Source organism: Giraffa tippelskirchi, chromosome 6, assembly GCF_054371585.1.
Source record: "Giraffa tippelskirchi isolate mGirTip1 chromosome 6, T2T-mGirTip1v1.2.pri, whole genome shotgun sequence".
Taxonomy (NCBI): domain Eukaryota; kingdom Metazoa; phylum Chordata; class Mammalia; order Artiodactyla; family Giraffidae; genus Giraffa; species Giraffa tippelskirchi.
This window is the reverse complement of record NC_137280.1, coordinates 127,211,667-127,234,842: the sequence shown is the minus strand read 5'-3', so window position 1 is coordinate 127,234,842 and position 23,176 is coordinate 127,211,667. Positions and strand designations below refer to the sequence as shown.

The window sequence follows — 23,176 nt, the reverse complement described above, 5'->3', positions numbered from 1 at the left end:
AGTGGGTTGCCATTTCCTTCTCCAGTGCATGAAAGGGAAAAGTGAAAGTGAAGTCGCTCAGTCGTGTCCGACTCTTAGCGACCCCATAGAATGTAGCCCACCAGGCTCCTCCGTCCATGGGATTTTCCAGGCAAGAGTACTGGAGTAGGGTGCCATTGCCTTCTCCAAGAACAAAGGCAGTGGATGACTAAGATGCAGAATTTCAGGATGCTTTAAGAAACAATTTTTCTTTTTGCCATATGACAGTCAAATTGACAAAAAGTTACAGGCTGGAAAGGAATCCCTGAGGCTAAATTATCACTCAGTGAAAACTCAGAATTGCAACTGGGTTGCAGTCTAATTAGTGTTGTTCCAACTGGCTCCACCCAATGGAGAAACAATAGGGTAGATGCCTGACAAGGCTCTCAAGAGCAAACAACTAAATCTGATGACTTTAGCAAACAGCTTGTAGCTTGACTTGTAAAGGGAGTGCTTCTCCTGATTTCTATGTATTTTATTATTTGTAGTTCATTTAGTTTTAGTTCTTTTAATTTATTTTAAAATTATCTCAGTATTTTTAATTGGGTTGTTTTGTGTTGTAACACAAATAAACAAACAAATAAACAAAAATAAACATTGCTGCTAAAACTGAAAGGAATCAACACTAGGGGTTTGTTCATTGGTGGTGGGGAAGACAGTCTAAGAGCCAATAAAGATAAGGTAATTTAAAAAATTACAGAAGTAACCAATTTATATTGACCACTTATTACGAACCAGGCCATTTACTAAATGTTATACAGTGAAATCTCATCTGACTCTCACAACAAATCTTGAATGCAGGTATTATTATTAATTGGGGCTTCCCCGATAGCTCAGTTGGTAAAGAATCCACCTGCAATGCGGGAGACCTCGGTTCAATCCCTGGGTCGGAAAAATCCGCTGGAGAAGGGAGAGCCTACCCACTTTGGTATTCTTGGGCTTTCTTTGTGGCTCAGCTGGTAACGAATCTGCCTGCAATGTGGGAGACCTCGGTTCTATCCCTGGGTTGGGAAGATCCCCTGGAGAAGGGAAAGGCTACCCACTCCAGTATCTGGCCTGGAGAATTCCATGGACTACAGTCCATGGGGTCACAAAGAGTCGGACATGACTGAGCAACTTTCACTTTCACTGTTATTACTTACCATTTCAAGGAAGAGGTCTAACTCAGAGAGGGCAAATAACTTGCCCAAGTTTACACAGCTAGGATATAGCAGAGCTAAGGTTTCAGTTCCCAGGCCACATTGGCTTTTCCTTAACACCGGATCCCAGGGCTCATTGATGCTTTGTGCATGACAGAGCGGCTTATGTTATGATACAGCCCATTTCAGTCTTCAGATACCTATGTGCAGCCATACATCTCTATATAAATGAAATCGCTATTCTTTTGCAGGATCTCTGCCATAATGATACCATCCATTATGAGAAACATATTTCTCCCTTCAAAAATAGTGTTTCAGAATAGCATTTCCTTAAACTACGGGATCCTGTTTTAAGAGGCTGAAGAGAAGTACTGTAAAACCATCTTCTGTGGTCACATACATTTAGGAAATGCAGCCTAAGACATGCCCCTCAGGAGATTCACAATGGACATATTAAAGGCACAGAAGTCCTCTTGTTAAGAATCTGTTGAACTTCGCCTCACTCCACTCTTTGCACTTGTCTCCCATTCCTGCATCAGTATGGTGAATGGTGATCTATAAGTCTCACATCTTTCATACATGCTGATGCTGACCCAACACTTTCAGTATCACACACCCTGAGATCTCTTTTTCTGTCAAGATACAGTACAAGGCTCTTGATTTTCTTGGGTTACATACACAGTAGGTGCACAGTAAGAATATCTATTGGCTTGATTAACTGATGAACCCATCCTGTCTCGATTTATGACCAAAAGGCAAGCATTTGCAAAGCAGCTGGCTGGCTTCCTTGAGGAGCTTTAAAGGAAAGCACTGGTGAGCTGACTGGATTCCCCTGAGGGCCAAGGGCAGGGTGCTCTTAAGCTCCACTACTGTCATCCCTGCAGGGACAATCAAAGTGCCAGTGATGACATAGGCTTGGCCCTAAGAGCTTTACATTGAGGTATATCAAGATTTTATTCTTGTAGAAGTCCATCAGCCTAAGGCACTGTGACTATGGTTCTCAGACTTGAGGACCATGTGTCAAAATGACCTGCAGAGCTTGTTAAACCACCATTGCTGGGCCCCTCCTCCAGAGTTGTCTATCCTGTAAGTCTAGGTGGGGCCTGAGAACATGTATTTCTAACAAGCTCCCAGGTGATACCAATGATGGTGGTCCCAGGACCACATTCTGGGAACCACTGTACTGAGCTAAGACCCTGCCCAGAAAGAGCAGCATGCAGAGACCAAAGCAGCCTACAGTACAAGGTTTTCTAGATTCTTAATTCAGAGAGACATTGAAAATAAGACCTAAGGCTGTTTTCAACTAGAAATGTGTTAGCTAAGTAAGCATCTGCTTTCCAGACTGGCTAAAAAGATTTAAAAGTAGTTCCTGAACTCCAATATGCTTTTAATTTACTTAATTTAGGACCTGGAGCTCCCAGCAAGATTCCTCCAAATTATATACATAGGGAGGGAGAGAGACAATCCCAGTTTTAATCCAAATTGAGAAAAACAGCCATTTAGTGTTCCTTCCAAGTCCATTTACAGGCATAATAGTGCTGAAAGCCATGCAAAATCTCAAGCCTACTTCCTTCCCTAAAGGCACTACCAAAGAGTGGAGATTTAAAATGCGTAACACCTATTTACATACACAAAATACAGCTAACTCCAGAGTAAAACTTGTTCATTCATATATTTAATTAAACTCCAAAGTTTCAGCATCTACCATGTCATGGCAAATGGAGGGAATTATTTAAGACTATTTAGTAAGATTAATTAGTTTATGGAAGAAAATGCAGACCCTTTCCATGATCTTAGCTTGTAAAGGGGGGAAGAAAACAATCCGTGTGAAGAAAACATTGTTCCCTTTTTGATTTCCACTCTGTCAGGGACGCCAGCTAAGCACTGAACGGTGTTTCGTCCCTGTCTCCTCCCATACCCCCTCTGCCGACCGGCTGCAGATATCCAAGCCCACAGACAGCCCTGGTGCTTGGGAAAGAAATCCTGTGGGTCATGAAGAGTGAGGTCTGCCTTGAGCAATTTTTTCTGTGGAAAAAAAAGAAGAACCGCTAATAACCAAACACATTTATCCAGTAAAAATCAGATGGGTCACCAGGCAGGTTCTCCACCCTCGACCAAGTGAGATCTTGGCTGGGCAATGGGAAAAGCTGACAGGAAGCCTCTCAGAAAACAAGAATGTGGGTGACATCAGTGACAATCTCTGAAAATGCCAAGGGAACATAGCCTGGTACCAAACCGAACCTGGCTAGGTATCCAACCTAGGATTGGAAAAGCTGTGGCCACAGTGGCTGCAGGAGCCTGAGATGTAAGAAGGATGGTTCAGGGCTTATCCAAGAGATGACCACGATCAAGCAGGCAGGAACTACCGTGGGGGTGGTGAGGAGTAACAAGAAAAGAAAAAGGATTCCTTGTGAAAATCATTGTGCTTTCAAGCTATTTTGCAAGGTGGGGAACACCACCAAATTCTCAGGCAAAACTGTCTGAAGAGATCTTTTATGCCTAGAGGCAGGTAAGAAAAAATATCCTCAATTTAACAGGAAAGATCCTCTTCCCACAGAAAGCTGATTCAACTACAGAGGAAAACTTCCTCTTTCAAATCCCTGCATTCCAAAGAATGACAAATAAAGATAACTGGAGCAAACTCATAGCTGCCTGTTTGGGTGTAACTCTTTTGGCATAAAATAGCATTTAGATGGTAAAATTACTTTAAAAAATATGCCATTAGTTATAACTTGTCTAATGCCTCTTATTCATTTAGTGATTTATCTGGACCCAATAAATAACAGTGAGGCATGCAGCTTATCAGGTACCCCGTGGGGTGTGGAGGTTTCTAATGTTTTAGGAACAGGCCTGTATACCCCGGTGGGTCTAGGTTTAAGGTGGGGCAGTACTTGCCTCTACAGTAGAAGTTCCTTCTTTCACTAGTAACTCAAAGACTGACCTGACAGCTCCAGGCCACCAAGACAGGAGGCCCGTGTGGAGAATGGGCAGAACAGCCTGGGACATCTCTCTGCACCTGAATAACACACATCAGGGATGAGGGAATAAAGGGACAGGAAGGACAGTGTAGAAGAGGACCCCTGACGAATTACTGATAACTGTCATTCATCATGCAGAACACGTAAATGACACAACAAAAGATGATCTTGTTTAAACTTTACAAAACCTTTTCATGGAGGGTATGATTACCCTATTTTACAGATGAAGACACTGAGGCAGAAAGTACTAAAGTAACTTGCCTCCTTCCCCTCCAAATCCATACCTGCTTTTCTCTATGTTAATTTTCTCCACAGAACTTTTCAATATTTGCTATCTGAGATTCTGATATCACCTTTCTAGAATATAAAATCCATGACAGCAGAAACAATGCAATTTCTTATCACCCTATCTTTAGGACTCAGAACAACACCTGGCCCACAGTCAGTGTTCAAACAATATTTGTTGAGTGAATGTTGACTGAATAAGTAAAACAGAAGTGAACTTTTAGAGATATCTCTCTTGGTGAGCTTTTCCCAGGTTTCATGTGAGAGCAGCTGAAGCAAATTCAGTAGGAGCCAACAGTGCTTCAGAGAAACAACTCGGCCTGGAAGCAGGCCGTGTTTATCCTCTGAATTCCAGGCACTGTTCTCTGGCCTCTCACTGGCCACTAAAACTGGAGAGGTTGACTCTGGCAGAAATTGAAGGCATTTGGCATGCACACATATTTTAGGTCACCAGAAATAACTTGGACATGCATGTGTGTGTGTGTTAAGCGGAAAGGACAAGAAAAATCAGTTTTATTTATGGGGCTACTGGGCAGTGAGTTAGTTTTCAGGGGTGGGGACCACTTAGGCAGGGAGAACTCTCAGGTTAGGTTGTTCCATTACTGGAATTATCCCCTGTCCTTCTCTCCATCCCTACCCTAGTGGTCTGAAAAAAAACATTTCCTTGGTCAGTTTTAATTTGGGGGAATTACTGCACTATCTTCAGTCCCTAGTGGGACGTCCCCTGACTTCTTTCTCAGCATTTGTTTACTTCCTCCTTAAAAATCACTATCCTCCAAAAAAGCAGAGGCATGAGGCCAGTTCTGTTGATCACTAGGAAGGAAAGAGATGAATTTCTGCTGTCCTTTGTAAGCACCCAGCGAATGACCTCTGTTCTTAGGACAGTTCACCCACTCTGTCCACCATCGGGAGTAGGGGGATGGGTGCATTCAGGGACACATTCAGGGCCAAGGACGGGCACTGGCGAGTTGATGTCGGTGCCAGGATTAAAACCTAGGTCTTTCTGCTTTCCATGTCAGTGATAGAACTATCTTTCTTTTTGCCTCTGCCATCAGCTATGGGTTTGGTTTTGTTTCTTAACTTCTTAGAATCTCATTTATGAGTCATTTTCTTTCAAAGAAGATTCTGGAAATGGGAAGCTCATCTTCATGTGCCACTGTGGCAGGGTGAGAACCTTCCATCCCCTCCTACTGACCCAGGCAGCCCTGCTCCATCCCAAGGCCATTGCTCATGACTCTGACTTCTGTCAGTTAACCTTTGCTGAAAAAACTGGCCCAAATTCCGTAGCTTAAAACAACCACAATGTATTACTCCTCATGAATCTGTGAGTTAATTGGGCAGCTTTTCTGTTGCTCTTTCCTGGACTCACTCATGTGGCTGCACTGGCTGACTGGTGGCCTGGGTTCTGGGCTTAGCTGGGACAGTAGGCCTTCTCTCTCCAACAGTCCTTCATCCTCATGGAGGCTGGACTGGGCATTTTTACATGGTGACTGGGTTCCAAGAGAATCAGACAGGAAGCTGCAGGGCCTTGTGGCCTGGCATGGAAGTCATATGATGGTCAAATCAAGTCAGAGGGTAAAGGCCAGCCTAAGTTCAAGAGCTCTACCTCTTAAGGGAAGGAGCTGCAAAGACTCTTGGGCCATATTTATCACAGGTCTCCGAGACAGAAAGGAATGAACTGGGACCATAAGAAGCTAGGGACTAAAGAGTTTCATCTGTCACCAGAAAACATATGGATTTAAAGTAGCCAAATCTTTGAACTTTTCAGAAGAAGCTAGAAATCTAGATTTTAAAAAATCTATTAATAGCTTATTTTTAAGAGCAGTTTTAGGCTTATAAAAAAATTGCTCAAAATAACTTAGAATCTTCATATAACTCCCCCCTTTCCCTAAGTTTCCTCTATTATTAACACCTTTCATTAGTGTGGCACATTTATAGCTACTGATGAACCAATTTTGATACATTATTATTACTATTATTATTAACTATCAATGAAGGATTGGGGGCAGGAGGAGAAGAGGACAACAGAGGATGAGATGGCTGGATGGCATCACTGACTCAATGGACATGGGTTTGTGTAGACTCCAGGAGTTGGTGATGGACAGGGAGGCCTGGTGTGCTGCGATTCATGGGGTCGGAAAGAGTCGGACACGACTGAGCGACTGAACTGAATTGAAAGTCCACAGTTTACATTAGGATCCACTCTTTCTGTTCTACGGGTTTTATGAGTTCTGAAAAGGCATAATGTCTTATATCTACTTTTGGAGTATCGTATAGTAAAGTATCACTGTCCTAAAAAAACTCTGTGTCCTCCCTGCCCTCTAATCTTTTTACTGATTTTGTAGTTTTCTGTTTTCCAAAATGTCATGTAGTTGGTATCATACCATACTACAGTCTTTTCAGAGTGGCTTTATGCATTTACGGTTTATCCATGTCTTTTCATGACTTGATAGCTCATTTCCTCTCAACATCAAATAATATTCCTTTGTTTGGATGTATCATAGTTTGGTTATCCATTCACCCACTGAAGAATGACTTGGTTGCTTCCAACTTGGCAATTATGAATAAAGCTGCTATTTATATTTGTGGGCAGGATTTTGTTGTGGATGTAAGTTTTCAACTTATTTGAGTAAACACCAAGGAGTGTGGTCGCTTGATCGTGTTGTGTGCTAAGTCTGCGTTTAGTTTTATAAGAAGCAATCAGCTTGCCTTTTAAAGTGGCTTTCTCAGTTTGCATTCCCACCAGCAATGCATGAGACTTCTGTTGCTCCTTATCCTCATCAGCATTTGATGTCAGTGATTTGGAGGCTAGCCATGCTAATAGGTGTGGAATGATATCTCCTTGCTTTAATATTGAGCATACTGGTCCTTTATCAGATATGCATTTTGCAAATGTTTTCTCCTAGTCTGTGGCTTGGCTTTTCATTCTCTTAATGTCTTTTGCAGAGCAGAAGCTTTTAGCCTAAATGAAGTCCAGCTTACCAATTTTTTCACAGATTATGCTTTTGGTGCAATATTTAAACAGTCACTGCCAAACCCAAAGACACCTAGTTTTTCTCCTATGTTGTGTTCTAGAATTTTATAGTTTTGCATTTTACACTTAGGTCTATGATCCATTTTGAGTTAATTTTTGTGAAAGTTGTAAGGTCTATGTCTAAATTCATTTGTGTGTGCGTGTATGTCTAGCGGTTCCAGCCAGTATGAAATCTGGATTTTGTTGTGAAGTGACCTGATCTTTAAGGTTGGTTCAATTTTTTTTTTTTTTTGGTGGTCATGTTGAGATAACAACTAAGTTCCCCTTCCTCCAATACACGTTTCCGTAGAATGTTTTTCTCCATCCTAGATCACCTCTGCCTCCCTCATCCTCCCACCTGAAATGCTCTTCCATCCATTTGTATCATCTTACCTAGTGCCCATCTCACATTTCATCTACTCCACCTTTCCCAACACTAGACTGGCTTGTGTACCTAACAAACACCCAGTTAAGAGTTGTTGAACTCTATATGCACTTATGAGCTCTAAGTCCCATTTAGCACTGTCGTTTACTACCGTCTTTCCTCCTCAACCAGAGTGTAAACTTCTGGGAAAGCCCAGAATTCTCTCCTTCTTCTTTACCACAGGAAGCTCAGCAGAGGTCTGAGCACAAAGTTGGTCAGTGATCTCCACCCACCATTTTAAACCAGCTAAAGTGCTCTTTGATCTTTAGGAGAGATGGCTAAGGACCTTCCAAAGAGAGGATCCCCGAAGTCTTGCCCTAGCAAGGCCAAAATGGTGGCATCTCTGATTCCTATGTCAGCTTTAGCATTATGTCCACACAAACAAGAGGGCCCTCATCCCCTTGGAGAACTAGGAAAGATTTACCAATGAGACAGCAAAATACAGCCTTCAAAGTACCAGAGATGCCGAGTCACAAACGTGTTTCTTTCGTTATGATTGTTATGTGGTCAGAAGGATTATCCCAGTCATTATGAAAACAATGAAAAACAAATGAATGAAATAAAAAAAAACCAGACAGTTTTCCGGTGACTGGTTCCCTACCTAATGCCTAATTTATACTCAACGTAGTGGTAATCCCCCACCCCTTGACTTGGTCTTGTGTTTTCATCTGCATCATTAAGTGTTCCCCATTCAAGGAATTTGGTGCACCTCAAAGTGAGCAAGGATGGAAAGAATGGAAGGGTCCAGCTTACTTAAAGTATGACTTTTGTACATTTCATAGCATATGACATATAACTGGGTTCTCAAAAAAAAATCACATCTAGACATCAAAAAATAAAAAATCACAAGCCCCCTCATCCATGACCTGTTTAAAAGACATAACCCCCCATTTCCAGGTAACTGCTAAAGCAGCCTCTTTGGAGACGCTATACTCAACAAAGCCTCAGGGGCTCCCAGACACCAGCTGCTGAAAACAGAGCTTAAAGACCACTAGTTGGTGCTGCTGGTGAAAATCAGGGAGTGTTGAGCAACCGTGCTCATGCTGAGCAACAAATAACCTCAGCAATTGCAAGGTACAGAGGCTTAAACAAAATGGAAGAAAAGGAACCAGAATCTCCTTAAAGTCTAGGAAAGCAGCGTTAGGAGTCCCTAAGGGAGCCATCCATCAAGGGAGGGAGGCACCATTGGCTGTGGAAAACCAGAAGGGACTCACAGCCCACAAACTGAACAAGTTACATTATTTTGAACATTTGAGGATACTTCTTAGTAAACAAACACATCTTCCTCATAATAGATAAGTAATTAAACTTCTTGAGTATCAAGGTAGGATTTAAAGCTGTCAACAATTAAAAAGAGACCTGATTTTCTCAATGTACAGTTTCATCTTACACTGTGGCTGCATTTTCTAAGCACCTCTTACCAATTTTAGAGTCATTTTTCATTCCAACCCTTAGTATCCCTTAGTCTCTTCTAAGGAAAAAAAATGTTAGACCCATTTTGCGGGTCTGTAAATATGTTAGTGAGATAAGAATGGCGGGGTGCAATCATGCAACCACAGCAAGGAGAAGGGTAGGAAAAGGTTCTGACATGCTGCTGTCTCACCAAGAGCAACCACTGCCCTGAAGGCAATTTGTGGCTAAACCTCAAACTATTTTCACCAGAGAAAGGCAAAGTCAACTCTGCTCTTCCTGAGTTTCATACAACTGTGGCCGGAGGGTCCAGTTGTTCTGGTCATGGCCTCACATTCTTTCTGCAAAGGCTCTAGTGGACAAGATTTATGGGGTGGTCTGAAGAAGCAAGCTAAGTAATGTGGGATGCAACCACAAAAGATAACTTTCTGGCCCAAGCAGAGTAGATCTAGTTTCGGTGGAGGATTGGATAACCAGCCTCAAAGTTGCCCATCTCAGCTGTGGGTGCTCAACACCCAAGAGTGAAGCAACAGAGGTTCTTCTCCTTTAGAGCACTTGCTCTGTGATCATGGTCATGCTAAGGTTTAAGGAGCTAAAGACTCAAAGGACTCCTGGAGCTATTCTCTCTGACAATGGAGACAGATAGCACTGAACATACTCAACAAAGTTGGGGAGAAGGGAAACTGTGACAACACAAATGAGTGAAACAAATGTAGCTACTGATCTACTGAGCTATTACAGTGCCCGGATGTTTGTAAAACTAAAAAAAATAGTTTTTCATGCCCCAGCAGCCAGCACAGGCAAGGAGCCATCACCAAAGCCATCTCAGCAGGATGGTAGATCAAACATCACCAAGGCCAAGAAGCAGTATGTTAAGAATTGTGATTCCCCTTTGAGATGATGATGCTTTAAAAATGTGAAATAAACTTAGCCAAGCTTCCAAGTTGAGGGAGTAGGTTTACATTAGGTTCATGGGACAATACTCCAAGTCAGGCGGGGCCAGAGAGCACATTCTAGGTAGAATGGCTGACAAGGGCCCCCTGTGGCCGGCAGCTGGTCGTCATACTTACAGTGAGTTGGGCCGGGTGGGTTTGAGCACATCCAGGTCTGGGTCACTGGAGTTCATGTTGGGCTGTAAGCTGCTGCTGGAATTGAGGATGCTGTTTGCATTTGAAGAGACGACAGATTCCAAACTGGAGTTGATAAGGCTGTTTCTTTGTTCCTCTGGGGGGGACAAAAACCCACAAACCCCATATTAATATTATTCCATTCGATTCCATTGGGATAGTCTGTTCCTACCTATTCAAAAGTTTATAAATAATGAGGTTACATGCAGCTCTCTGGTGCTGATGAAATTAGGAAAAGGACATAGGGAAGAATTACAGGACAAATAAGAATCACAAGTGGGAGGACTTCCCCATGGATCCTGTGGTTGGGAAATTGCCTGCCAATGTAGGGGACATGGGTTTGATCCCTAGTCTAGGACAATTCTACATGCTGAGGGGCAGCTGGGCCTGTGTGCCACAACTACTGAGCCTGTGCTCTAGAGCCCGTGAGCTGCAACTACTGAGCCCACATGCTGCAACCACTGAAGCCAGTGTGCCTAGAGCCCGTGTTTTCCAACAAGAGAAGCCACCACAATGAGAAGCCTGCACACCACAACTAGAGAGCAGCCCTGGATCGCTGCAACTAGAGAAAGCCCACAAATAGCAGCAAAGACCCAGACAAAGACCCAGCACAGCCAAAAATAAATAAATAAATGAAATTTTTTTTAAAAAAATAAGAATTACAAGTGGGAAAGGAAGAACCTGAGAGTAATAGGTAATGTGAAACTTTAGAGCAAAACTCATTCCTCCGCTTGACAGGGAATAGCTCCTCTTTCACAAGACCAGCCTTTTCCTAAGAGTGGCTCAACCACCATACCATAAGTTGTGTCTTCTTTGGACTGGCAGCTGGTCAGAACAGAGAGAACCTTCAAAGCCCCCTTGCAGTCAATCATATCCTTTTGGCTTCTGTGACATTCACCCTTTATTCTAAAACTCCTGCCCCTAACACTGTCTTACTGTCATGTCCTACCTCTGACCCTATGGTACCGCACCATAAAGTATTTACTCTTAGGCCATCCACTTCCTTATGGCTCTACAATCTAACCCCCCAATCACTCCCCAGCCAGACCCTTCTGGGTTGCCTCTAGCTCCAAGTATTTGATGCTGAGCTTCCAGTTAGTTTTCTGACCAATAGATCTGTAAGGACGACAGAGTAGTCTACATATACAAATCTGAGTCTATGTTCCAAGCAGTCATATTAGTGCTTGGAGAATACTACCAAGTCAGAGGGGAGAAACCCTGAGATCCCTTTAAGACCACACTCCTGACTGGGTATGTAGAGTCAGGCACTATTCCTTGGCTCTCTGTTTCTTGGTTAATGCAGCTATACAATGGGGAGCATGAGAAATGCCTTGCACAGCTTGAGGAGCTGTCATGAGGATCAAGTGGGATCATATGCAAGAATGTGTTTTGTAAACTTCGGAACATTGCTCAAAGAAAAGAACTTTCTGTTTCTTCCCATCTTTAAAAACTTGGAACCATGTGCTGAAGAAAGCATTTTAGATGATTTAGACAAATGGCATGGGCACTACTGTAGGAGCAAAACATCAGAGACATGGAATGTCTTTCTTCTTCCACATTCCTTACAGATATGCCATATTGGAATCAACTGATGTTTTGGGCAATCAATTCATGTATCAAGAAGTATCATATCTGGGTTAATCCTCACTGGATCTTTCTGAAATGAACCAGAGGTATACCATATTCCTAAGAAGAAAGACTAGGCTCACTTACATGGTAGTTTAGAGGTCAACATTTGAACTCAGGTCTCTTTAGGCAAAATGGGCAGGGGGTGGGGGGTGTTATGATAAAAAATGCTCTTTCTTTGCACTACTCATGTATATAAAAATAAGCTTATGAAATGATGTTAGAGTAATATTCACATTAGGTACACAAATACATAAACATACACACACACACATACACACCAATAATACCTAGCATCTTGGCAAATTCTCAAGGCCATGTTGAAGCCTCTAAGAATTCTGAGTCAAAAAAACCCATGAAGCTTATGGGATATCCTTGAACTCTAATTAGATTTTGAAAAAAATAGATTATTATGTTGATTCCTGAAGTTTAGAACAATTCATATTTCAAAAGCTTGCGTTCCAAAGAGAAACAGCAAAGAAAGAGAAATCAAGAGTTACATCGAGCCAAGATGTGGGAGGACTAATAGGGCCTGCAAATGGGAGCTTGCTACCAGGAAGAAAAACAACTCCAAAATTACATAATTAGGGGATCATTGAGAGAATGGATATGCCATTTATCAGTATGAATCAGTTCATAAGTAAGTAAAATTTTCCTTTGCACAAAATCCTCGCATCAAGACTCCTGAAACAGTATGAGGAGCCCAAGACTACCTCTACTCCACGGGGAATAAGGATGACACTTCTTTGGGGCTCAAAGGATGTGTGTTTCTGTCTCATGAGAGGAGAGATGAAGAGTTTTATTAACTCTGGTTTGAGGCTAAGTATGTAGGACATAATTATCTGAATTCATAGGAAATAAAAGAGAATAACTATAGCTCATATTTCTCTGTGATTATATTTACTTGTCCATGAGAGGGGTATAATTCTATGAATTAAAATAATGCCTTGCTAAAAGAATATTAGCTTTTTAAAAATATTATCAGGACATTTTTTTCCTGTCTTACATCAGAAAACAAAGTATCTGAAATGAAACATTTTTTAATTTTCACTTATTCAATGAATATTTATTGAGCTCCTCCTGAGTACTGAACCCAGCCCTCAGACAGCAGACTCTGACACTAATTCATTGGTATTTTAATTAGATGCATATTAGAGTACTGATTGGTTCATATGTCTACCTTTCTCAGTAGACTATAAGCAACCTAAGATTAGGCACGGGACAGACAACATTTTGAAATCACAACTGAAAAAAGTCACAGAAAGATGCTTTGCTTTATAAAATATTTTATCAGAATCCTAAAGCTCATAAAAAAGATTTGTTTCTAAAAAATGGATTTAGGTAAAAGTTTTAAGAACCTAACTCCCACTACAGTATTATAGACTGGGTCTCTCCCATGAGCTAATGAGGAAGGCTGCAGCATGTGGAACAATGATAATTTTGGTTTTTGAAATTTTTTTTATTTTCTAAAAATTTTATTTTGGAGTATAGCTGATTTACAACATTGTTAGTTTCAGGTGTATGACAAAGTGATTCAGTTATACATGTATCTATTCTTTTTTTCAGATTCTTTTCCCATATAGGTTATTACAGAGTACTGAGTAGAGTTCCCTGTACTATATAGTAGGTCTTTGTTGATCTATTTTATGTATAGTACTGTATGTTAATCCTAAACTCCCATAAATCCATCAGAGAACGAGGCTATAGATAGATAACGAGGACTCAACCTTCCTTGGACTAGCAGTTAATAGAATAAAACAGGTGGCTATCCCCTAACTGAGCTTGCTGGAGGACATAGAATTCTTTCTTAAAACAATACATTCTTTTTGAGATTATATTTTGACTTATATTTAGGTATCTAGGACTGTCACATGTGGTGGACCTATAATAAAACAACAACAAAAGCAAAAAATCAGGGAAAGGGATTCTTTGTCCAAGAAGAAAATGTCAAAAACCTAATCATAATATTTCACAGTTTTGCAGCCAAGATAGACAGATATGCATCCCAAGAGGCAGACTCTTTACTGACATCCCCCATGGGTCACATGATATGAAGACCTGAAAACCTGGCACTCTCTGACTACAGGAACACTACAATTTTCTTTGACAGGAGACCTCACATAATAAGACAGAGAGCTTCTAAGAGGACAGACGTCTAAGCTGAAATGCTGACAATCCTTCCTGAGGATGAGTAGGAAGGTGATTATTGCAGAGACTGAGTGGGGAGTAAAATCAACGGCAAATCAAATGTTTAGTGGTTAAGGAAAACTATACCACAACAAATTCTAATTTGCAGTTGCAATGAATTAAGAAAAAAAAGAGCAAATGATTCAGTCATGTCACTCAAAACAGGAGCACTTCTGCCAAGCGGGCAAATGGACACTTGCTTCTGACAGAAAAACATGAGAACAAGCAGCCTAAAAGATTAAAAAAAAAATTAACCAAATCATTCAAATATCAGAGCTGGAGTTTTTTGAGTCACTGATGAGTCAAATGAGCTCTGGCATCCACATCAGAAGGTATAAGAAGGACTGATGGCAATTATATTGCTGAAAAAAAAAATTACAGCCTAGTGGACTAAAAAAAGGAAAACAGCAACCAGCTATGAGTCAAATCAACAAGATCAAATGACCAAAACAGAAAGAATCCCCACAATGCAGGAATTTTCCTGAACTGGTTGAAGGCAGTGAGAACGCTTGCTTATTTGTCAACAAGAATCTCTTTTCTTATTACTCACAGGAAAGAGCCCAGAGACAAAGAAATGGTAAAATAAAAGCTCAAACAATTGCAAATGTGCACAGGTAACGTGTTGGATGCTTTCATAAACATGTGTTCCCTGAGGAGTGACAAACTGGATGTGGATCTGTGCCTTAAAAATGCATGCTACTCAAGGGCAGGGCCATGTCTGGCCACACAGACTACATCAAGCAGCCATGACAATGGCCAGTGAGGTCAAGGTTAGTTCATACACTCCTGGTGCCCAGGTCATGCACAGTAGAGATTAAGGCTCTACAATGGTCATGGCATAAATAATAAACATAAATAAGGCAATCCTAACTACCAGGATGTGTTCTGCTGGCACACAAGGAGGCAGTTTTGTGTGACTTAATTTTTCAGGTGCTTCAGGCAGGGACCACTAATGTCCTTGAAACCAAAATACTGGTTACAGTGGGCAGAGTCTCTGTTTTCTGTACAAATCAGGAGTGGAAAAACATGAGTATGCAACCAAATCACTGCAACTAAAAACAGCAAGCCACAGAATAATTTTGGTGATATTGTACTTCTTTTGAAGGTTGCCATGGAAATTTTGGAGCTAAGCTCCTTCACATTCCATATTTATCAAGTGACTCCCGCTCGCTCTGATGACAAGCGCACCACATACAAGAGGCAGGGTCTTTGCTGATCACAGAACCCAGAAGTGAGACAAGGAACACACACGCAGAGCCCAGCCAAATTCGCCTGGCTTGGCAGGCCTGAACACGTCTGGCCCACTGAATACTCAGAGCTGAAGGGCAAACAGGAAACACAGACCTCCGAAAACACTTTAAGGGAGCTTTCCCACTATGCACAACAGTATGTCATCATACAGGCTGGTATTTTAACTTTCCACGAGGTCTTGGACTAGCTGTCAAAAAGAAGAGGTAAGATGACTGATCTATAACAGCAGCTCATGACACCTCACAGAGCCAAAAGGAGGGAACTGTCTCTGCACATGATCAAACAGGGAGAAAAGGGAGTCACCAGATGGAGGTTCTGCAAAGACCCAGGGTGTTACACCAAAAATACTAAGGCAGAAGCAAACGCCCAGAGGCTTTCCTGGGCTGTGTTGGAGTGAGAGGTATACTTTCTTCCACTTGTTAAAGTTTTGCAATGAAGCCTGTAATGTATCATCTTGACAAGATAGGATGATAATAGCAAGGCAGCTTAATGAATTTTGCAATAAAAAATGATGAGTGCACAGCAATTTTGGAGTTTCCCATCTCTGGGAAACACCCAAGTACACAGGAAGCTTGGAATCAAGACTTTCTGAAGCAATTTTTCTCCCCTGTAGCTTTTACTCCTGATAAGGGTGGCATGCCAAGCCCCACTAAAATCTGAGCTGATCTGATTACAAGCTTGCTGACCCACTCTCAGTCCCTGTGATAAAAATAATCTTAGAAAACAGTTTGGGCAACATGTTTGAGCACATGAAAACAGTTTGGACAATGTTTTAAAAAATAATCTTAAAACATAGTTCAATGTTGGACTAAACAGGGAGGTGGCAAGTAAAAAATGTCAATGTTGCTTGGACCACAGACACAGGACATGCGATCACAACTTCTGGCAAGTTGTCTTCAGCAAAACCACCACGGATCTTGGTCTCCTTCAGACTGGCTGACATACTCTCCCCATGGTGCCCATAATAACCCTCTGCTTTGCAAATGGAAAGAATGCCAGTGAAAATGGGTTTCATGAGAGAATGGGGAAGTCATTGTGGCTGGTCCCAGATCGAAGAGATTCATAGGAATGAGATGCCAAGGGACAACAGGGAAGCCTGTTCCTGAAACAACATTTCAAAAACCACATTTTAGGAATGTGCCTCTAATTAACGGCTGAACAGGGACTTGAATGTTCAGAGTTAAAGAGACACTTTGCTACTCAGAACATAGCCTTCTTCCTCCCTGAGAACTTACTTTTGAGGAGGGACACTCCCTCTAATCTATGGTTCCCTGATAACTGAGAAAGCCCACACACAGACTGCTGATGCATTGCTGACAATACAGTTTCTTCTTTCCCACTACTTATGGGAAAAGAAGAAACTGATACAGTTACTTATTTTTATACCATAACTCATTGCAAAATGGGTTGAGATAGTAAATGAAATGTATGATTAGAGTGTTTTTAATTACTTAAAAATTAATTAATACATAATAAATATGCATTTCTCTCTAGTTTAACAGTACAGAACGGCATACAAATACTCCAGATATATTCTGGTGCATAAAAGTCGAGTTGTTTTTCTATACGTAGAAATAGGTACTTATATAAAAAAATTTTTTTTTTTCTTTTAACAACATAGGATAACATAATGCCTAATGCTGTGATACCTGTTTTGCTCATATAGTGATACTGCCAGAGATGGCAGCCTGGAATATGTTCTTTTTAATTTTTTTCCTGCCATTAGCTTTCCACGGCATCACTTTCTAAGGGCCACATCAACTATGCAGGTCTCAGTCACACATGGTAACCACACACAATTAAGACAAGAGCCACATTACACCTTGCAGTCTGTGTGACAAGAGGAATTCCTGTGGATAAACATGCTGTCTGCCAAAACAAACAGGTGCGTCCAGAGAGCCCAGGATCTGCAGAGGCTACCTGAGAAAAGACACATGCTGCAGGTTCGACAACTCCGAGAGAGGCATTACGTAAACCTCTAAATGGTACAGAGTCCCAGTTATTTTTCAGCAAGGGAGACACACGTGTGAAGTACATGAGCTGAATTCTCAACCTCTCCCTGAGCCTGTCTGGGAGAGGGTCCAGGATGAATTAACTGAACTAAGAGAATTAATCAGAGCTATAATCTCAGCAGCTATTTAATAAGATCCATATAAAACAAAGCCCAAGAATCCATTCCCAGACCCACCAAGGCTGCACAGCCCATCCCTGGCTGCTGGTGCACTGGCACTCCAGCACTGGGCCAGGGTGGCTCTGCATCACTCTCACGTATGGGCCTCTCCTTCGGAACCTGCAGGCTCCAGAGAGGGGATATTTTCTTAGTCAGACATAAAGTAGGATTCCTGACAGTAATCATCATAAGCGGAGCTAACATTTATTAGGTGCTTACTATGTTCTAGGCCTGCTGTCACGTATGTTACATGCACTGGCTCACTTAATCATGGCAATTACCCTCCAAGGAAGCTATTATTAGTGATCAATTTTACAGATGAGCAAATGGAGGTTCATAAATGAAAAGTAATGAACTCCAGGTTGCAGAGCTGGTAGCAGATAGAGATGGCCTTGAAGAAAAGTGTGGCAACTGCAGAGCCCCTGCTTTCAACCACCACCAGGCTGCCCCAAACCCTGAAAGAAAATCTAAGAGATACTCTGCTAATGACAGAAGACAGGCAATCTTGACCATCTGTCCCTTCCTCAAGCCAGTGCTTCTGTAATCCTTGCTGGCATTAGCATCACCAGGACACTTTTAAAATGACAGAGGCCTGAGCTCCAGCCATACCTGATTCAAAATTTACTAGGGAGGAGACCAGGCATCTGTATTTTCAACAAGCTCCTCACATGATCTTAATGTATATCCAAGTTGAAGAACCACACTTCCAAGAAACGTATTTGAGGACCTGGGACAGCTATACTTTGGAGACGCTGTGGCTGTGGTTCCAGACCACTGCAATCAAGCCAATATCACAACAAAGCAAGTCACATGAATATTTTGGTTTCCCAGTGCATATAAAAGTTATGTTCATATTACATTGTTGTCTATTAAGTATATAATAACACTATGTCTGAAACAACAATGTACATACCTTAATTTAAAAAAAACTTTATTGCTAAAGAGTGCTAATCATTATCTGACACCATGGGGTTGCCACAGACCTTTAATTTGTGGAAACACAGTATCTTTGAAGCATAATAAAGTGAAGTGCAATAAAAAGAGGCATGTCTTTGTAGGTACTAAAAAGCTGGGACAAAATGATAAATGTCACCTTGCAATCTCTTGGAAGAAATCTTAAAAAGTACAAGACCTGTGTGCTTGGTTCCCTCTAATCCTCTGGCTCTACCTTCTACAGTTGTCTGAAAAAAGTACAGCTTGTATGTCAGTACCTTTCACCTAGACACATCAGTCTAGTCTCTGCTGTATGATGTATCTGCATGGAAACGTGGAGATTAAACAGTAATCTCCTTTGCTACCATTCATCTGGCAGCACAGATGAAAAACCTCCTTTCATCTGCTCTGAGGTGATCACAAACAAGAGTGACTGCCTTGGCCCAGCATATTAAGCGACTGCTGAATGCACACAGCTCACTGCAAAGTTGCCGGGAGATGGGGGGTGAGGAGGGGGGTGGCTGTGGTGTGGCTGCTGCCTGCCACCACGCATAGTGAGGAACCCATTCAAAATGGTCCAGCTGCCTCCGTGGCAGCGCTGGGCACTGGACAGATAGTTTTTCTTGCTTCTTTAACTCTGTCTAGAAAGGTTTTCACTTCTGTGGCTCAAGAAGTGAGAGAGGCACCCTTCTGGAGACAACATGGTATGGGGAAGGGACATGGCCTGGGTCCAAATTCCTCCTCTACCATTCACCAGTTGGGTGACTGCTGATCCCCTAGAGCCCCAGTTTACTTGTTTGTAAAACGTGGATGATGAGAACCTACCTCACGGGGTGATGACCAATTATAAGGATGAGATGAAGTAACACTAGGAAAAGGAAAAAGCCACCTGGAGAAGACTCTAGTACTACTCTCAGATTAAAGCAGAGGAGTCTTACAGAGGTGCCTAGACACACAACTGGGCTACCCTCACAGAAGGAAACCCTCCTTCTGGAAAATAAGACACGCATCTGTGAAAGTCAACAGGTCAGATACTTCCATGACAATCTGAGACCCGAGTGTTGGCACAGATTCACATCTAAGAGAAAAAAGTGGGCTCCAACTTCTGCACAGTCTGGGGACACTGAAGTAAGGTGAGGGAAAACGTGCCAATGGAAAGAATCCTACTGTGAATTTTGGGCTCATCAAGCATGTCAATTGGAGGCTAAAGAGAAGGCTGACTCACAACCACAGGAAACTGGCAAGTGTGCCAGTGAGATTGAGAAAAAACATAACTCAAACAAGAGCAGGCACACAGACATAAGAGAAATGAAGTTCTGGCAATATCATATGAAATTTGAAGGTACAAGGGAGGTACATGGAGATATCGTGTAGGAGTGTGTTTGTGTGTCCTCATAGATGTCATCCCTGTAACAAGAAAGGTTACCTTTCTGAAGAAAGGTAAGGTCATGTAAAACCTGGAGAGGTGTCACAATGAACCCAAAGTTTTCAACATGAAATTGACAGATGATTGGTGAGCGTCCACAATGATATAAACACCCAACAGGCAACATCTGAACCTGATTCCAGTCGACTGGACAAAAGAATCTTGAGTTTGTGTATGTTAAGAGGAAGGATCTGAGTTAAAAATTTAGAGCAAGATCTGTGGACTCCAAACTGTGGTACATGTTTCACAGTTGGGACATATGACAATTCTAAGGTTTGATGTGGGTGAACATTCTTTAGTTTAACAGTTACTTATGTTTTAATATTTAACATTTAAAAATCCATGTATTTAACAGACTGGTTCAAAATATGGAAAGGAGTATGTCAAGGCTGTATATTGTCAACCTGCTTATTTAACTTATATGCAGAATACATCATGAGAAATGCTGGGCTGGATGAAGCGCAAGCTGGAATCAAGATTGCGGGAAGAATTATCAATAACCTCAGATATGCAGAAGACACCACCTTTATGGTGGAAAGCAAAGAAGAACTAAAGAGCCTCTTGATGAAAGTGAAAGAGGAGAGTGAAAAAAGTGCCTTAAAACTCAACATTCAGAAAACTAAGATCATGGCATCTGGTCCCATCACTTCCTGGCAAATAGATGGGGAAACAATGGAAACAGTGAGAGACTTTATTTTTGGGGGCTCCAAAATCTCTGCAGATGGTGACTGCAGCCATGAAATTAAAAGATGCTTGCTCCTTGGAAGAAAAGTTATGACCAACCTAGCTAGCATATTAAAAAGCAGAGGCATTACTTTGCCAACAAAGGGCCATCTAGTCAAAGCTATGGTTTTTCCAGTAGTCATGCATGGCTGTGAGAGCTGGACCATAAAGAAAGTTGAGCACTGAAGGATGGAGGCTTTCGAACTGTGGCATTGGAGAAGACTTTTGAGAGTCCCTTGGACAGCAAGGAGATCCAACCAGTCCATTCTAAAGGAAATCAGTCCTGAATATTCATTGGAAGGACTAACGCTGAAGCCGAAACTCCAATACTTTGGCCACCTGATGTCAAGAATTGACTCACTGGAAAAGACCCTGATGCTGGGAAAGATTGAAGGTGGGGGGAGAAGGAGACGACAGAGGATGAGATGGTTGGATGGCATCACTGATTCAATGGACATGAGTTTTGAGTAAACTCCGGGAGTTGGTGATGGACAAGGAAGCCTGGTGTGCTGCGGTCCATGGAGTCGCAAAGAGTTGGACACAACTGAGTGACTGAACTGAACTGAATGTTTTCATGTATATTAGAGAGTAATACAATAAGATAACAAAACTGATATTTTAGAAATTTTATTGACTAGGATGAGGCAATGTAAAGAAGTGAGGTTCTTAAAAACTGATTTAAAGAAATGTATCAAACAAACAACAATGGAAAAGTTATACAGTTGTGGCCCAAAGAGTAGATGAAGGCTTATTTAAATGATGCAAGTTTGGGAAGTACTGAGCTAGGCATGGATAGAGGTCTTAAACTGAAAAACATCACTGTATGGAAATGTAAGATTTTTTTCCACAGATTACCTGCAGAGTCTTCACTAGTACTTTGATCCCAAAGAGTAAACTCAGCGATGTGCTTTGATAAAATCTTCCATCTTTGTCCATAGATCAGACAAAGGGGAGGGTTTGGTGTGTGGCAATAGTACCCTGTCACCTGCTCATGTGACGGTGAGCAGCTGCACTGCAACTAGGAGTGAGCGCTGAAAGCACCTCTCCGCTCCTGGCCAGTCTTCCTCACCCGCTGCTCCTACGGTGCTTTCCAGGCCAGCCTGAGTATTGTTCTAATTTCCTGGGGAACTGGGGGTTCCAAAAACAAACTTTAAAAAGCATATTATACCTACACCCCTATATACTTTTCAACGACAATGTTTCTCCCAAGGAAAGGAGGAAAGCTGAGCATCCCACAATTATCCTCACACATGAGCATTCAGCCCTGTCTCCAGGGAGGGTTTCCTCCTGCTCCCAGGGAAGATCTACTGGTTCACTGTCTTCCCACCTCGCATCCTCCTGTCCACCGGGTTCAGACAGGGGCAGCTTGATCTGCAGCTTAGGCACGTCTGCCTTCACATATCCTTAACTTTCACCCACCGCCTCACGTGACAGAATTAATCTTAAGAAGAGATCTAATTGATTTTCTCCTAATTGCCACCTTCTTTCTTACATGCTCTTAGAATATGCTTTAAGACCTGATCCATAGCTGCCTCTGTTTCCATCTAAGCATCAACTTGGCACTTTTTCAAGCTTAGAGGAATTGATCAATATCATCTGATCTGTCCTGAGCTGCAAACGTACACTGCTTAGCACGAAACCTTAGGTGACCGTGGCTGTCCTGGAAACATGAGAAGCTTCTCACCCCACAGCCAGATGCTGTGTTCGTGGCAGATGAGGGTGATGTCAGGCCTGTTGCAAGTATTCTCTGGTGCAGAGCACAGTGAGAATGACCCGAGCCAGATACTTACGGGGAACACAGGCTACTGTTTGAAGGGAAGCCAATTGCAGTATGGGGTCAAAGCCCTGAAACTGTGCCTATCTGCTGACCCAGGGATTCTTCCAGGAATTTATCTTAAGGAAATAATCATGAATATAAACAGATTCAGCTACAAGGATGATACAGTGGCTTTACTCATAAAAGCAAGGTATCTGAAACAACCCAAGTGGATGCACCAAGTGTGGCCACATTATGGGATACAGCAATCTCTTTAGAAGCAGTGATCCTCCAAGGTGGGGAAGATTTGTTCTCAGGAATAATGATAGGAAGGTCGTTACTTCTGGAAGACAAAGGGATAGAAAACATTTTCTGTAACAAAGAGAAAGATGCCAATCCAGATATGGAATGTCTTCCCTCCTCAAAGCCAAGAGGATCATTTTTTCTGATTTTTGATTTTACTGTAACTCATAGAGAATATTGTTATTATCACATAATACATAACAGACATATCATATTTGTATAAATATACAAAAAAACATACAGACTACATATTAAATAAAAATATATAATAATTTTATAATAATCATAGCACTTTCACACCCCCAGCATTTATGGAGCACCATCTGAAGTGCTTTAATCCTCACAACAAACCTGTGAGGTAGAAAACCATTATCTCTGTCTTGCAGAAGAGGAGTCTGAGGCCCTGC

General features: G+C 41.8%; 1 protein-coding gene across 50 annotated transcripts in view; it reads right to left on the bottom strand.

Moving 5' to 3' along the window:
- ARHGAP26 (Rho GTPase activating protein 26) overlaps window positions 1-23,176 on the bottom strand; it is a 556,769-nt gene that overhangs the window by 62,013 nt on the left and 471,580 nt on the right. For all 50 annotated transcript variants that reach the window (XM_081504651.1, XM_081504686.1, XM_081504653.1 and 47 more), the window contains one exon: window positions 10,338-10,491. In XM_081504651.1, coding sequence (XP_081360777.1) covers window positions 10,338-10,491 — 154 coding nt within the window. The remainder of the gene's footprint in view (window positions 1-10,337; window positions 10,492-23,176) is intronic.